Consider the following 14,736-nt stretch of genomic DNA (forward strand, 5'->3'; position numbering starts at 1 on the left):
TCGCTAGTTTGCCGTTGTGGGGATGATTTGTAATTTAATGTTGTATAGTGTTTTGAAGAAAACATAGTTTGAATTATTTCTGATGAGTAATATATTTCTGATAACATTAATGTGAAATTAAAATTACATTTGCATAGAGCTAACAGTAAAATAAAAACGAAAAAATTGTCAGCCCCATACATTTCAATATAAATTTTGTATTTTATCTCATTTTCAAAAGACATTTAAAAAGTTGTTTATAGGTCTTCAAAAATGAAAATACACAAGTACAAGCCATTATAAATGTGTTGCATGATATTGTAAGAGCAAAAAAATCACCACCCCGAATTATTACTTGAAAAATTAGCCTTCTTCTAGCCAAAATGTTTATATTTAAAAAAATTAATACTGAACCAGAAGTGTCATAATATTAACATACAGATGAATTTTCTAGAAAGTGATACAGAATTGGAAAAATTCAGAATATCTTCAGATCGACAGGAGTAAATTTACATAGGTCGTTTCATACATCACGGCAACCATGTTATACCTTCTGAACACGTGGCAGCAGCAGCAGCGCGCGCGCGCGCACACGCACACACACACACACACGCATATATATATTTGAAAATCTGTGTACAATGATGGCTAGATAAGAATACATGAAAATGTTAGTGTGCTACACTCTGTGCCCCAAGATGAATGTAAGTAAAGTTGAACAGCAGTCATACATGAAAATTCCTGTTCTCTGAGGTAGAGCCAAGTGGAGCTAAAAGAAGCATTCAGTGATTGTCATTTATCATACCAAACTACGGAGACCCTCAAATGTAGACGTGTAGCAACTGTTGAACTGTCACAGGCTGGACGTCCCATCTCTGAACAAAAGAAGTGTCAGTGGTTGTAAAAAAAAAAAAAAAAAAAAAAAAAAACAACCCTGCTTAAGCGCTGGACTGTCCAGGAACTATCCACACATATTTCTATGTTGAATGTGTTCTGAATTTTACAATAGGACTTACACATGCCCAAGATTTGTGTCTATAATAAAACGATTTCTTCTTCTTCTTGCATTCCGGCCTTCTAAGGACCACGTTACAATTTCAATTGTTCCTCCTTAGTTGTTCTTTCCTTTTCTTCCAGTATTCTTTCATTGTTTCACTGTGTTTCTTTTTCCTGTCTTCAGTCCACTTTGTGCCTGTTTTCTTTTCCTTCCTCCCTTGGAATCCTTCCATTTGTAAGACTTTCTTCCTAAAAATCTTTCTTTCTAATAATTCTTCTTTTGATTATCTCTTGCTGTTAACACCTATACCCAGACAATTTGGTGCCAGAACTGAAAGTATATTCCAGTGACCTTCAAGAGCACACAGTACATATAAATGGCTGCTGCTTTATCAGACGATATAACACGCTTCCGAGTTAAGAAACGGCCCTCGTAACATAATATTTAAAAACAGTCGCATGATCTTCCACATACATAAGATGCACCATACCCTTACTGAAACCTGTTCTTAAAACAACTGATGTTAGATCAGTAGGGGAATGGTGCAGATTATGAAGAAGTCTAACCTTCGAGCGGTAGTTGGTGAAGAGTGGCTTGTCCAATGGACTGTACAACACAGCAGGGGCACTTGTCAAGAAGCCAGTAACTACATTCAATGATGACACAATACAATCACCTCCAATCATCAAAACATTATGCTGATTTCAACCAAACTCAGCATATATGTAAAGGAAAATTAAGCAAAAAAATATAGTCCATTTTAATAGATCTGTTCACCCAGCATTTGATCTTATCTTCTAAAATAATTAAGCAGGGACTGTCACAATTCTGCCTCAAATATATCAGTTTTGTGTTAACATAAATGTCCAAAATATTTGTGCATACAACTTACATCACATGAACTGAGGATACAAATGGCAAATTCAAATATTAACAACAAAATTCTACTCAGCACAATTCTTAAGATTAAATTTAAATTTGATTTAAGTGAAGAACAGTTAAATTTCTTAGTTTCTTTTAAGACCCCCTTATCTCTTGCCATAAGGTAAGAAATGGAGCACAAGATATAATGTTATCAATATTTTTTTTCTGTCCAGGATCCAAGTTGCATTCATAATTTTTGAACATTGTGTATTTATTCATAACTCCAATGAGACCATTCAAGAAAAGTCACATACATAATCAACTGGGCAAGCATGAAGATTATGTCTGTAGGATAAGTCACTAAAGGATATGACTCTTCATCTCGAAAATCTCATGCTCTTTGTTGGATATTTGAGCCTTGTCTAGAATTGTTATAATATCCCCAAGCTAAGATATCCCACCAAAGTACATTTTGTACTCCACAATCTCACAATGCTGAATTTAACTATATTAATATAAGGAAGTTCAGCCTCTCCTTAAGGTATAGCTAAAACTTATATATTAATTCTATATAATACACCCAATATGGGCAAAATTATGAGATCTTCAAGATAAGTTTTCCATTTGAAACTAAATTATTGAAGATACAATATATGAAACTCATAACAGAGACTGGTAGAACAGCTGTACAAATACAGGGTGAGGAAAATATGATTTGCCCGTGAACGGTGGATCAAGTCCAGCTGCATTGTTGGCCAAGGTCACAACTGAGAAGCCCAGAAACCCAAGCTTCGTGGGAACCGTGATTAAGTTATTAGCCTGAGCTAAACCGCACGCGTACAGCAGTATGCTAAGAAAGTTATAGCTAATAACAGGCCTAAGTATTTTATTACAGAACAAGTATGTATTTATGATTTGTATATGAATATTGAATCAGCTTTTGCTATCAGGAATTACTTCAAGAGAAATTCCCTAATGATTCAGCTTCAAGTTGTATTGTGATTCAAAAATTATATTATATCATAAAAAGTATTTTGAGAAGTACACCTTTTTCCAATACTGAAAAAAAAAAAAAGGTTGTTCTCAAAATAATTTGTATGATATAAGATGCTTTTCATCAATTTGGACTTCAACCATGAAATTTATTCCATGCAATTCATAAATTAGTAAACAAATTTTGAGAAACGAAAACTGTTAGAGATAAGAAGTGAAGACTACAATGCACAGTGTTCACGGAAGTTCTTGATGCCATCGGGTAACACCTAAAAAATTCTCCTAGAAAGTCAATTCAGTGATCTTCTCAACAACTGGGAACTTCCTATGACTCTGCATGAAAGGTCATGAAATTATTAAAAGTTAAAACCCTATAAATTAACTGGTTCAATGCCAGCAACTGAGATGGTGTTTGTGTTCACAACAGAATTAATAGTAACAACTTTTGCCCCCTTCCCAGATCTAACCCCCTCTGTAACTATTATCTCTGGGGTTCAACAAAAGATAAAGTGTACAGGACAAACCACGTACCTTAGAGGAACTGCAGACAACCATCCGTCAAGAAATAAATTCTATTTCCCTCAGAGAATTACGAAGAATGATGGATAATTTCATTAGCCAGTGGCGGAAGTGTTTGGAAAATGAACAAAAGCGTTCTAACATCTCCTTGCTAGACACGGGTAAGTATACGTCTTTCTAAGTGATTCTTTTTACAAATGAGTTTATTAGCGTTTACCCACAGCATCGCTTGTGAGGTTTTGTGCACATTCATAGAATTGATGAGAACTAGAAATTATATCAAAATGAGTGCAGTAGTTCTCTTTTTCGAAATGCCAGAACATGCAGACACTCGCTGCAGAGAAGGAAAATTTTGTCTGTTACAATGAAATCACAAAGCTTCTGTACACAATGCAGTTGATTACCGACTTTTAAGTGTCCCATATCAGTGCATCAAGCGAACGTTATGGGAAGCTTACTTCTATGACTGTGGACATTGAATGCGTATAGGATGTTATCTTAAACCCTTCCTAATGGATACTACTCCCTGAAGATATGTATTACAGTTTATATTACAGATCGCTATTAAAATTTTCTAGCTTATTGTACGATTAATTTTCATAAGATCATGAATAAGGTCTTAACAATATTTGTTCATACTCTCTGCTGTTTGATGAGTCATTAGAACAGTAACCATAAAGGCGCTTATTGTGAGTTATCTACTGAAGATAAACATGTGCTGCCATGGACATTTTCTTTTGATAGATTTCATTAAGAGCTACCGTACAAATGTTACCCATATAATTTTGATGCATCTATAATAGTTTACAAAGCAAATTCATTTTTTTAAAGGTTTCCAGATATGCCATTTTACTGCTCTTTCAACTGCTTGTATTCCGCATAAGCTGGCACAAGTGCCATATATTAACCTATAATGATATTGACGAAATGAGCTTTCAAGTGGTAAAAGAATTACTGGAATTAGCGGAGTGTTTCCTGAAATTATCTCCATATACAAACAAACCTGCAAACTTTCTCTCTTTATAATATTAGCAGAAACTGTGAAATTTTCAATACACAGATTATTTACTTTTGAATCATCTATGGTCTATCTAATCCCAAAAGTACGTTTTCTGAACTGCAAAATCACACTAAATCATGATTTTTAAAAATGCAAATTCTGAATATGACTTGGGAAAAATTATTTTATTATGCAAAAACGCACTGGCAGATACATGATAGTTTGTGAACGCAGCCTGCTTCACGACATCAGCGAGTTCTGACTTGCATTCTTTGCGCTGCGAGTTCTTTAAACATGTCCATGCACGACCCCATCATGACGAAGTACAACAATGCCCAGTAATACAAGCTGGATTAACGAAAATTAAAATTTTACAAAATACAGTAAAATCCTGCTTATACATTTCTCACAAGTATATTTTTCATTTGCAATGTGCTTACATAAAGAACCATGCCGAATGTCAGGTACTTTTAAGGCTGATTTTTGAGGAGAGTGCGTGCTGTTACTTCGTTCATCCCTTCACTAATTGAGATCGCGCAACCATCAGATTTATGATTTATGATCCTCACCCAACGACAGCGGAAAGTACAAATAAATCAGAGGCAGGTTGACTTACTGCAAACATTACTGTGTGCACCTGTACATTACTCCTAACTTTGATTGACATTTCAAATAGTTGAAATGATGAAAGAATTCAGGAATTTACTAACGACTGGAAATTTCCAACGACTCTGTATGAAGGGTCATGAAATTATTAAAGTTAAAATCCTATAAGTTTACTGTGTTACTGTGAGCAATTGAGGTAGTGTTTGATGATAGAACTATCCGCAACAACATTTGCACCCTCTCCAAGATCTAACCCTGTGCCTGAAGCGACACTACTAGAGATGAGCCACACTGAGGGTTTGGTAGGGCTAGATGTGGTATTGTGTTACATTATGCAGCAAGCAGAAGCTCTGCTGATGAACAATACTGTTAAAAAATGAGGCTCTATTTTCAAACAAAACTTTCTGGACAATGTCCCTGAAATTTAAATTTGGGCTTCTTTTATACTTAACCAACACGGGTATATACCATATTATTTAACCTTTTTATACTCATTAAGCATCTTTTTCACATATTACCCATTAACTTGCTCTTATTTCTGAGCAATCTAAAGTTTGAGGTTTTTTCCTTTTTTCTTGTAATTTGAGGCAGTGTCAGCATCAATTAGCTTGAATTATTGGGGCTCTTCTGTACTCTTATATAGCTTCCAACAGCTTAGATTTTCAAGGTCAGCATTCCAATGAATACAGAATTATTTTCCAGGCTTGTAAGCTGTGGTCGAATTTTTAGTAGCTTCCAATGTTTCACTAGAAACTGCGCCCGGCATTCTCACAGGGCCCATTCTCTCTGAAAATCACTATTGGATAGTGGACCCACTCTTTGCCCTCTGCAATTCTGATAATGTCAATAAGAAACAGGTGTTAATTTATTTTTAATTTGTTCCATCAATTGTTCCAGTTAACAATTCTACGCTTATTCTTTTGGTTCTCCATTTTTTCACATCATGTGCACGCCTGCTAATCCTGTACCGTTTGCCCCAGATACGTACAACTCAGTAAGTTGGTTGGCAACAATTTGGAAAAGAAGGCTTTCAGTCCAAACTCTCAAAAAATTGGCAACCTCTCTGTTCTATTTTTGCAGCGGGACAATTTACTGCGAAAGTGAAAGCCCTGAGTAATGGACAAAGCCGAATGTAAATAATCAGTACAATTCTGTTATTGTGTGGTAGCATTTTACTTATGAAATATGTTCAAAATACACACTCTCTTGATCTGCACATGGCAACCTAAACACCTCACCTAAACACCTCACGAAGCTTTCTTACACCCTCCACAAGACTTCAGTTGTTGCCTTAATTATTCCCAAAGAATCATCCTTGTTAGCAGGTAATGTGTAAATTATCACGCATGAACGGCTTCATATCCACCAATCTGTCGTTACTACAACACCCTTGCTTCACTCAATAATAAATCACCCTCAATCAAAACGTTCACTAATGCTGTACTGTGAGCTCACTAAATATTCCTTTCCTCATGCGCAATGCTCTAAAACCTATCTAACAAGTCATGCAGATAATAATGTTCCTGATTTCACTAGGTACTTGAACGGTTATCGGAGACACCAACATACCAGAACATTTCCTGCAGACGTTCTTTAACTTGCTAATAAATCTACCAATATGAGGCTGACGTATTTCAGCACCTTCAATATCACCTGACTGAGCCAGGATCAAACCTGCCAACTTGGGCTCAGAAAGCCAGCGCTTTAACCGTCCGAATTACTCAGCTTGACAAGGCATAGAGACTCGTTTACTTTAATATCAGTTAGAATCGACCATCCCACTCCAGGGATAGCCGACACATTGCGAGTTTGGGCTGAAAATATACTTCTCCAAAGCTCCTGCTACTTCAGGCCACCCAACTAACTGAGCCGCATGCATTATGGATAATGCGGTGCATAATTCGATTATCTTTCCCATGGACCATATTTTATGACAGAACCTAATTTTCCTTTCCTTCTAACTAAATTTCGGGAATGTATATCACTGTGTTTCATCAAGACAGGGGTAGGGATTACGAATCTTTGTATTAAACTGGACAATTTGACAGAGAAGTGATCATCTTAATATTGAACTTAATTTTACAGGTACAAATTTTTGAAACTTGTTCTTGTACCTGGTGCTACATCAAATAAATCCCGTCAGTCACTGATATAGCTAACATTAAACTTTACTTTTTACCTACTGAAACAGTTCCACTGCCACTTATTTGAAAAAAAAAAAAAAATCCTATTTTGTGTTCCAAAAATATCACTAATATATTTTGTAAAATACTTGGACGAATTATTGCATTATTTTCTTTGCATGACCACGGTTTAAAACTATTATTCTGATAGCAAAGGTTCCCTAATTTATATTCAACAGCTGGAAAGAACTATTCTCTGAAAACAATGTCTTATAATCCGTAAATTTGCTAACATATGCAACCCCTAAAGCGTACAAATGATCATTAAATTGGCAGTATGATTCATTACGTTAAAATAAACCTGTGCAGCAATGGATACACATATTTCTGAGCTTCTAATAAAGGTATGCATTCATCAAGCACACTGCGTATTTATCAATCATACTGAAACCATTATTAGACATAACAATTACTGTAAAATTTGAGGTGATCTGAACATGGATCTTTTAAAGTAAATTTAACAATACCAGTTATTTGAATTTTTAAAAGCTCTAAAATAGCAATACCAAATTCTTAAAGTGTGTAAAAGCTATGACTGTGAATAGACATTGTAAATATCTTGAAAAAATGTCTCAATGAAGGTCCATCAAATATAGGCTGCATAACAGCTAAGTTCACAGATGGTGCCTAGCTTGTTTTACCGAACAAGCTGAGAGCAACTATTGACAGTAACTAAAAATCTGTGCCTCAACTAAAATTAGCTAACAGCAAACAGCTTGAAGCAAAGATTTGTTTCAAGAGAGATAAATTGAGAAAATACTAGTTCTATAGAATGGCTATCACAATTGAGAGTTTGGTTAAAATCAAGCATCTTGAAGAATTTACTTCTTCCTCTTCTTCCATCTTGAGTGATCACTAATCACACACCAGTATTTGTAAGGACTCCATCTTGTCTAACACCCTTTTTCTTTATTTCTGTTGAATGGGAAATACCTGTGTGATCTTACCAATGCCCTTCGTTCTTCCCTCTCGGAACAGAAGCCTCATACCTACTCTGACGTACTCTGGATGCCGCAGAAAGCGGAAGAGGACTGAAGCACGGTCGTTGGTATGGATGCCCCCTCGAGCCATGATTCCCTCTATCACGGCGGTCTGACGGATGTTGCCGATATGAACTGTGGTTTGGAAACCTGTGTAGATTGTTGTTGCGTGGAATAGGACACATACAGCAGCCTGAAACAAAAAAATTAATGAAGTGGAAGATTTATATTCAGATATCAATAAAGTAATAGTGAGAAAACAACTCTTCTGTAAAAATGAAATGGCGTATGGCTTTTAGTGCCGGGAGTGTCCGAGGACATGTTCGGCTCGCCAGGTGCAGGTCTTTCGATTTGACACCCGTAGGTGACCTGCGCGTCGTGATGAGGATGAAATGATGATGAAGACGACACATACACCCAGCCCCAGTGCCAGTGAAATTAACCAATGCTGGTTAAAATTCCCGACCATGCCGGGAATCGAACCCGGGACCCCTGTGACCAAAGGCCAGCACGCTAACCATTTAGCTATGGAGCCAGACAACCCTTCTGTAGAGATAGTGGTATAGATGGCTGGTCCAAGGAGTACTCAACACAAAAGGAATACAGTGGGAGAGGGTATATAATACGTTGATGCTATCCAGTTGGCTGTCGGTCTTAAAGTAGAGAACAAGTCTTTCTTTCTTTCTTTCTTTCTTTCTTAATCTGTTTGCCTTCCAGGGTTGGTTTTCCCTCGGACTCAGCAACGGATCCTACCTCTACCACTTCAAGGGCAGTGTCGGAGTGTGAGACTTTGGGTCGGGAATACAGCTGGAGAGGAGGACCAGTACCTCACCCAGGCGGCCTCACCTGCTATGCTGAACAGGGGCCTTGTGGGCGGATGGGAAGATCAGAAGGGATAAACAAGGAAGAGGGAAGGAAGCGGCCTTGGCCTTAAGTTAGGCACCATCTTGGCATATGCCTGGAGAAGTGCAGAAACCACGGAAAACCACTTTGATAATGGCTGAGGTGGGAATCAAAGCCCCCCCCCCAATACTCAGGTGTCCTCCTGAGGCTGAGTGGACCCAGTTCCAGCCCTCGTACTACTTTTCATTTCAAAATTTGTGGCAGAGCTAGGAATCGAACCCGGGCCTCTAGTGGTGGCAGCTAATCACACTAACCACTACATCACAGAGGCGGACAGAGAACAAGTCAAAATGCAAAAATAAAACATGTTTCGTACTGAAAATTAAGAAACACATACTAATATTTTTAAATAATGGTAGTCTTAGTGAAGTTGCATCACACCAAGGTTGTGTCCTGCAGATCTACATTTCTCACGAACAGTATGTGGGACCCTCAGAGCAATCTTCACTTGCCTGCTTCCTTCTTGAGATTAGCTGAGAGAAAGTAAAGGGTGCATACAATGTTAGGCTCCACCCTATCCCGAGTGATGTTATGTGCAACCATACTTCACAGATTCCATGTACAGACTTAGGTGGTAACTGACAGGCAACTGTATTAAAACATAAAAGAAAAATTTAGTTCAGAGGAGCCAGTATCAAGAGAGAAGTCTTCATAATTTTCCAATTTTAAGTATATCCCAACACAGCAATTTCCTTCTGAAAAACCCTGAGGTCCAGCCTAGTTAAGAATTTCTAAAACTGGCTTTATGTCGCACCGACACGGAGAGGTCTTACGGCGACGATGGGATAGGAAAGGACTAGTAGAAAGGAAGCGGCCCTGGCCTTAACTAAGGTACAGCCCCAGCATTTGCCTGGTGCGAAAATGTGAAAACAGGGAAAACTATCTCCAGGGCTGCCAAATAGTGGGGTTCGAACCCACTATCTCCCGAATGCAAGCTCACAGCTGCGTACACCTAACCGCGTGGCCAACTCGCTCGGTGCCTTGGTAAGAAATTCACAGTTTTTCATTTTACTGATATCTTGTTGGTACATATAGATCTTAATCAAATTCTACATATTCCACGGATCAAATACTGCATAATGGACTGCTTATTTATTTATTTAATCGTGTCAGAAACATACATTATACTTACAATAATAATAACAGGACAATAACAAATCTGGTACTATAGTCATTAATCATTTCTGATGATGGCAGGTAACGACGATGTGATTTAAGCTCTCCATAAATACAAAACTAATTAAATATGGTGTGACCAGTAAGCAGCTAATTTACATGCTTCCTTGGTAGCGTCCATCACATTCTGGAGTGAGCAAGTAGTTGGACACAAGTTACAAACAAGGAGATGGCTCATTGTCTGTTCTTCACCACATTCACATGAGTCACAGACAAAACCCCACTTTCTCATGTTGGTCTTTGTTCTTCCTTAGTCATCCCTCTGAGATGCATGGCTCTATGAATCTGTACTTCGTTGTAACCATTACCCTTGAACATGACTTTGAGTGTGTCCATCTTCTCCTGGCTTTTTGATGGCTCACAGATTTGTTTTGCCCTCATGATGAGTAGTTGGTCCGTTATTGGACATTATATAAATTTTCCAGCTAACTCATTCCTGGTTGTCAGCGTTTTGCCCCTGTGTGCTACGTTGGGCTCATCAGTTTCCGCAATTAATTGGCCTCTTATCCGCTAAGACTACGGGTTTTTTTTTCAACCTTTTGGTTAGATAATATGTCCAATTTTATAATTGGTATGAATTAAGGCATGCCATACATAATTATTTTTTACCCCTTGGTATATAAGCTGAGTACCGAGTTCATTCGACGTCATCAATTGCCTACTGAACCAGCACATTCAATCATCACCTATAGTGATATTCTGAACATTGCTTATAATACTTCGGAATTAATTTCCATTGTACAATTCTATGCCACTCCGTCATTCCGTCAGCTATTTAATGTACTTAATCCTCCCATTTTCCTTTTTCAGGTATATAATCTAGCTCATCAACATGCCATTAATTCTTTAGGTGATCATTCTTATTATGCTTCTGTTCCACCACCAGTAATTCATTCTACTTCGTTACCTCCATCATTGCCTCTCGCTTCCGTTCCTACTGTTCGTGCCCCTGTGGTTTGTTTTTGTTGCAAAGAACCTGGCCGCATTGCAAAATATTGTAACACTCAGCCTTCGGGAAACGCCTTTCACCCACATCGTTAGGCAGTAGACGTTTACTTGGGGAAAACCTGTCTTCCGTTTGTCAGGTATCTCAACCTTACTCCTCAATACATGCTTCCAAATTTTCCACTGACTGTGCCTCATTTTTACCTCGCACCTCCCACGTTCTTGTAACTGTAAACAATTTACCCTCTGTTGCTTTACTTGATTCAGGAGCTGCAGTTTCTCTTATTAGTTTCCAGTTTTTTGAATCTTTAAAGTCAATTTCTCCCCAACTGCATTATCTTCCATCCTCTACTCAATGTCTTTCTGCTTCGAATCAACCCTTGCATGTTCTTGGTACGATCTCTTTGAATATCAAAATGCAATATTTCTCTTGGCCTTTCACTTTTCTTGTTGTAAAAGATTTATCATCTTCTATTATTTTAGGTTAGGACTTTTCTTCTCATACTGGTCTTGTTCTTGATTCTTCGCATTCTAGGGTTTTTTTTTTTTTTTCATTTTTCTTCCAAATCAGTCCCATTGGTGGATACTCTCGATTACCCCCATTCTTTACATTCTACTTCTTCCAATATTGCTTCAGTTCATTCCGGTCACATCCAAGCTTTGCTTACTGAATTCTCTGACGTCATCACCCCAACTTTGGGTACTGTCAAAAATTTCTCTGCACATATTGACCTTACTGATTCAACTCCAGTTCGTTCCCTCTTCTCACCCTTTTCCCCTCTCTTTCTCTTCTTTCCATTTATCCTCTTACCCCCCCCCCCCTCCTTTTTTTTTCTCTCTTTTTTTCTTCTTTTTCTTCATGCTGCTTATATGTTTTCCTCTGTTTCCGTATCTGGTGTTATCAACTGCATCCTTCTGCGTGTTCCTGAGATGACGCCTCTCCGGAACATCGTGGGACCTTCGTCACATTTCTTCTCCATCTACGTCTCGCCTTCGGATTCTTCTGGGTGGTGGGAGTATGTTATGTGCTCCCTAAATCTCGGCTACTACGTTCATCTTACCTTCTGCATACTTCGCCGTCGTGCTGCCGTAAACATTCCTACTGGACAAACTGTGCTCCGTCTGCTCACCCGACTTACCAGCGACTGCGTGCTGTCGCGCCTTCCTCCCCAGCTCTTGATTACGTCACCTGTTTTTCGTATATTCCAGATTACGTTTCGTTCCGTTATATAACTCACTGCTGCCTTTCCATTGGCGGTCAGGTATTCATTGTGCATGTAAAGCAGTGGGAGCAGGAACTCTTTCGCACGGCTGGCCCGTGGCGATTTTTAACATTATATTCTACGTCACACCATATCATCTTTGTGCAGGGTGAGCAGACTTGTAATTTATGATATCTCAATACTTTTGATTTTCTTCACTCCTTAGCCCTTCAGGCCTTAGCATATATATTTTTTTTGAACTTTGCCCATTCTGGGCACTTCATGTCGCTTGTTAAACAATTTCTTCAGACTTGGTGAGGATCTTGTGCAAAAGGACTTGTGCTTCAGCGAACTCTACCACTGACACAGAACTTTGTGTACGCCCTGTGTGTGCGTGATTTTATTAATACAGAAATAGACACAGCAGCCTGGTCTTTTACTCTCTCTCACCCTCGCCATTCCCTTTAATCCTGCATTCTTTTCCCCCTCCTTGCGTATTTTTTTTTCTGTTCCGTTGACTTCCTTTCTATTTTCACAAATTTTACGTCGTTCTTAATTGTAATAGTGGCCTATACTCTTTGTTAACTTTTTCTCACATCATGTATAATTATGGTGCTTTTTCTCTTTTAATGTAAAAATGTTGTTGTTAGATCCCTTTGGTATTGTCCATAACATATCCTATTTCCAGTCATTCCATAATGTGTTTCCCCAGATGTACATATTATGTCTTGTTAATAGGGTTATAATTAGGTCTACTCATAGTCTGATCATTGTCCTTTTAAATTCTTTTTCTATTGCCAACATAATTTAGAGAATTCTTGTTACAATCTCAAAATCTACTTTCCCTTGTGGAGTTCCATGTAAACTTTCCAATTCTTGCTTACGCACCTAAACGTTGTAATTACTGTTATTTTTGTTTCATATTTATCACAGGTGTTCTTGATTGTAAAAATCTTTCCTTCTGGTGGTCTTGTAATACATCTTGTGATTGAAATCTTGGTGTTTGGGCTATTTTTGCTATCCCTGCTTCCCCTCCCCTTTTTCTTTTATGCACTTACCACGGTATACCTCCTGGATAAAAGTCCAGAAAATAATCTCTGCGCTATTCTGCAGACACCTTGGAATTTATTTTGATTGCTATACTTGCGAGTACTGTATATGTGCTGTGAAAGACTTGGCTGGTGTTTTCATTTGCGTGTGACCTTGGGCTCAGTGCTTTGGCTTCTAGGCATACACAGACTTATAACTTGGATTTTTTGCATTTTGTATTATCTCATCTATTATCAATCTATTATCAATTTTCACGAACGTATACGCTAAAAACATAAAATTGACCCTAACAACGCTAATGGGGAACATTGGTTTTAGTTATGCCGAATTTTCTTGCGGCTACACAATAATTCTTCATTTGCACATGTTTAATAACCATTAACTTAAAACTGGCATCATAATATCGATAAGAACCCGTTGAAAATTCGCCGGCAATACCTGTTCCACGTGTCTTTACAATACAACAATCCATCAAAAAAATATTCCTGCTGTTTGTAAATCTGTTTATTGTCAGGTACAGCAGATGCATTATAACTCTGCCACTGAGTAGCCATTGCCTTTCTAAGAATTAGAAGGCTCGCATGTTTTGATAACATTCTGCAGATTTGAGAAAAGTTTTTGTACAGGCTATTACAGAGACTTCTTTTTAATCTATTCAGAGGATTGTTGCTTGCCTGGTCGTCCGCCCTGCGAGCCTGCCTCCCGCCTCTTCACTATTTCCCAAGAACCAGTGATGTTACGCAGAGGCTCTATAAAACCAGTTGCCGCGGCTAGTGATGTAGCCTATAGGCCTAATAAAGACATGGACACTGAAGGTGCGCGTAGGCAGTGAAGGTAAGCAGCGTGGTCACGATGGTAGCTACCAGTGGTGTTCATTATTGCTAGGTTGGTATGCAAGATGACCCCCGATTCTGAGAAAAAACCATCTTGGATTCAGAGAAATACGGTACATTTTAAGTTTTCCAGACACATCGAGGTGCCAGGATTTTAAGCCAGGGAAGTTCTTTTAGGTGCCAATAAAGCTACCGATGTAAGACTGAAACCTGCCAACTTCAGTTCAGAAGGCCAGCGCTCTACTGTCCAAACTACTCAGCCCAGCAGGATGTAGAAGAACTGGGACTGGTGAAGAAAGTGCAAAGAGAAGTGTATGAAGATGTGGAAATTGTCCTTGTAGTTTTATTTTTTCATGTTTCTTTGTCTCATTTTCTAATGCTCCCTCTTCCCACAATGACAATGCTATGCCTGCGTTGAAGCAGAGGGACGCCATTTAGAACATCTGTTGTAAATGGAGCAGCCTGTGAAACTTAAGCAGGTAAACGTACTTTAATGAGTAGAATTT

General features: G+C 38.3%; 1 protein-coding gene across 1 annotated transcript in view; it reads right to left on the minus strand.

Moving 5' to 3' along the window:
- Window positions 1-8,050: 8,050 nt before the first annotated feature.
- The window catches only part of LOC136884221 (GTP-binding protein 2), a 48,281-nt gene continuing 41,595 nt past the window's right edge, over window positions 8,051-14,736 (minus strand). The window contains exon 9 of the mRNA XM_067156276.2: window positions 8,051-8,314. Within this exon, the coding sequence (XP_067012377.1) occupies window positions 8,051-8,314 (264 nt within the window). The remainder of the gene's footprint in view (window positions 8,315-14,736) is intronic.

This window comes from Anabrus simplex, chromosome 12, assembly GCF_040414725.1.
Source record: "Anabrus simplex isolate iqAnaSimp1 chromosome 12, ASM4041472v1, whole genome shotgun sequence".
NCBI classification, from domain to species: domain Eukaryota; kingdom Metazoa; phylum Arthropoda; class Insecta; order Orthoptera; family Tettigoniidae; genus Anabrus; species Anabrus simplex.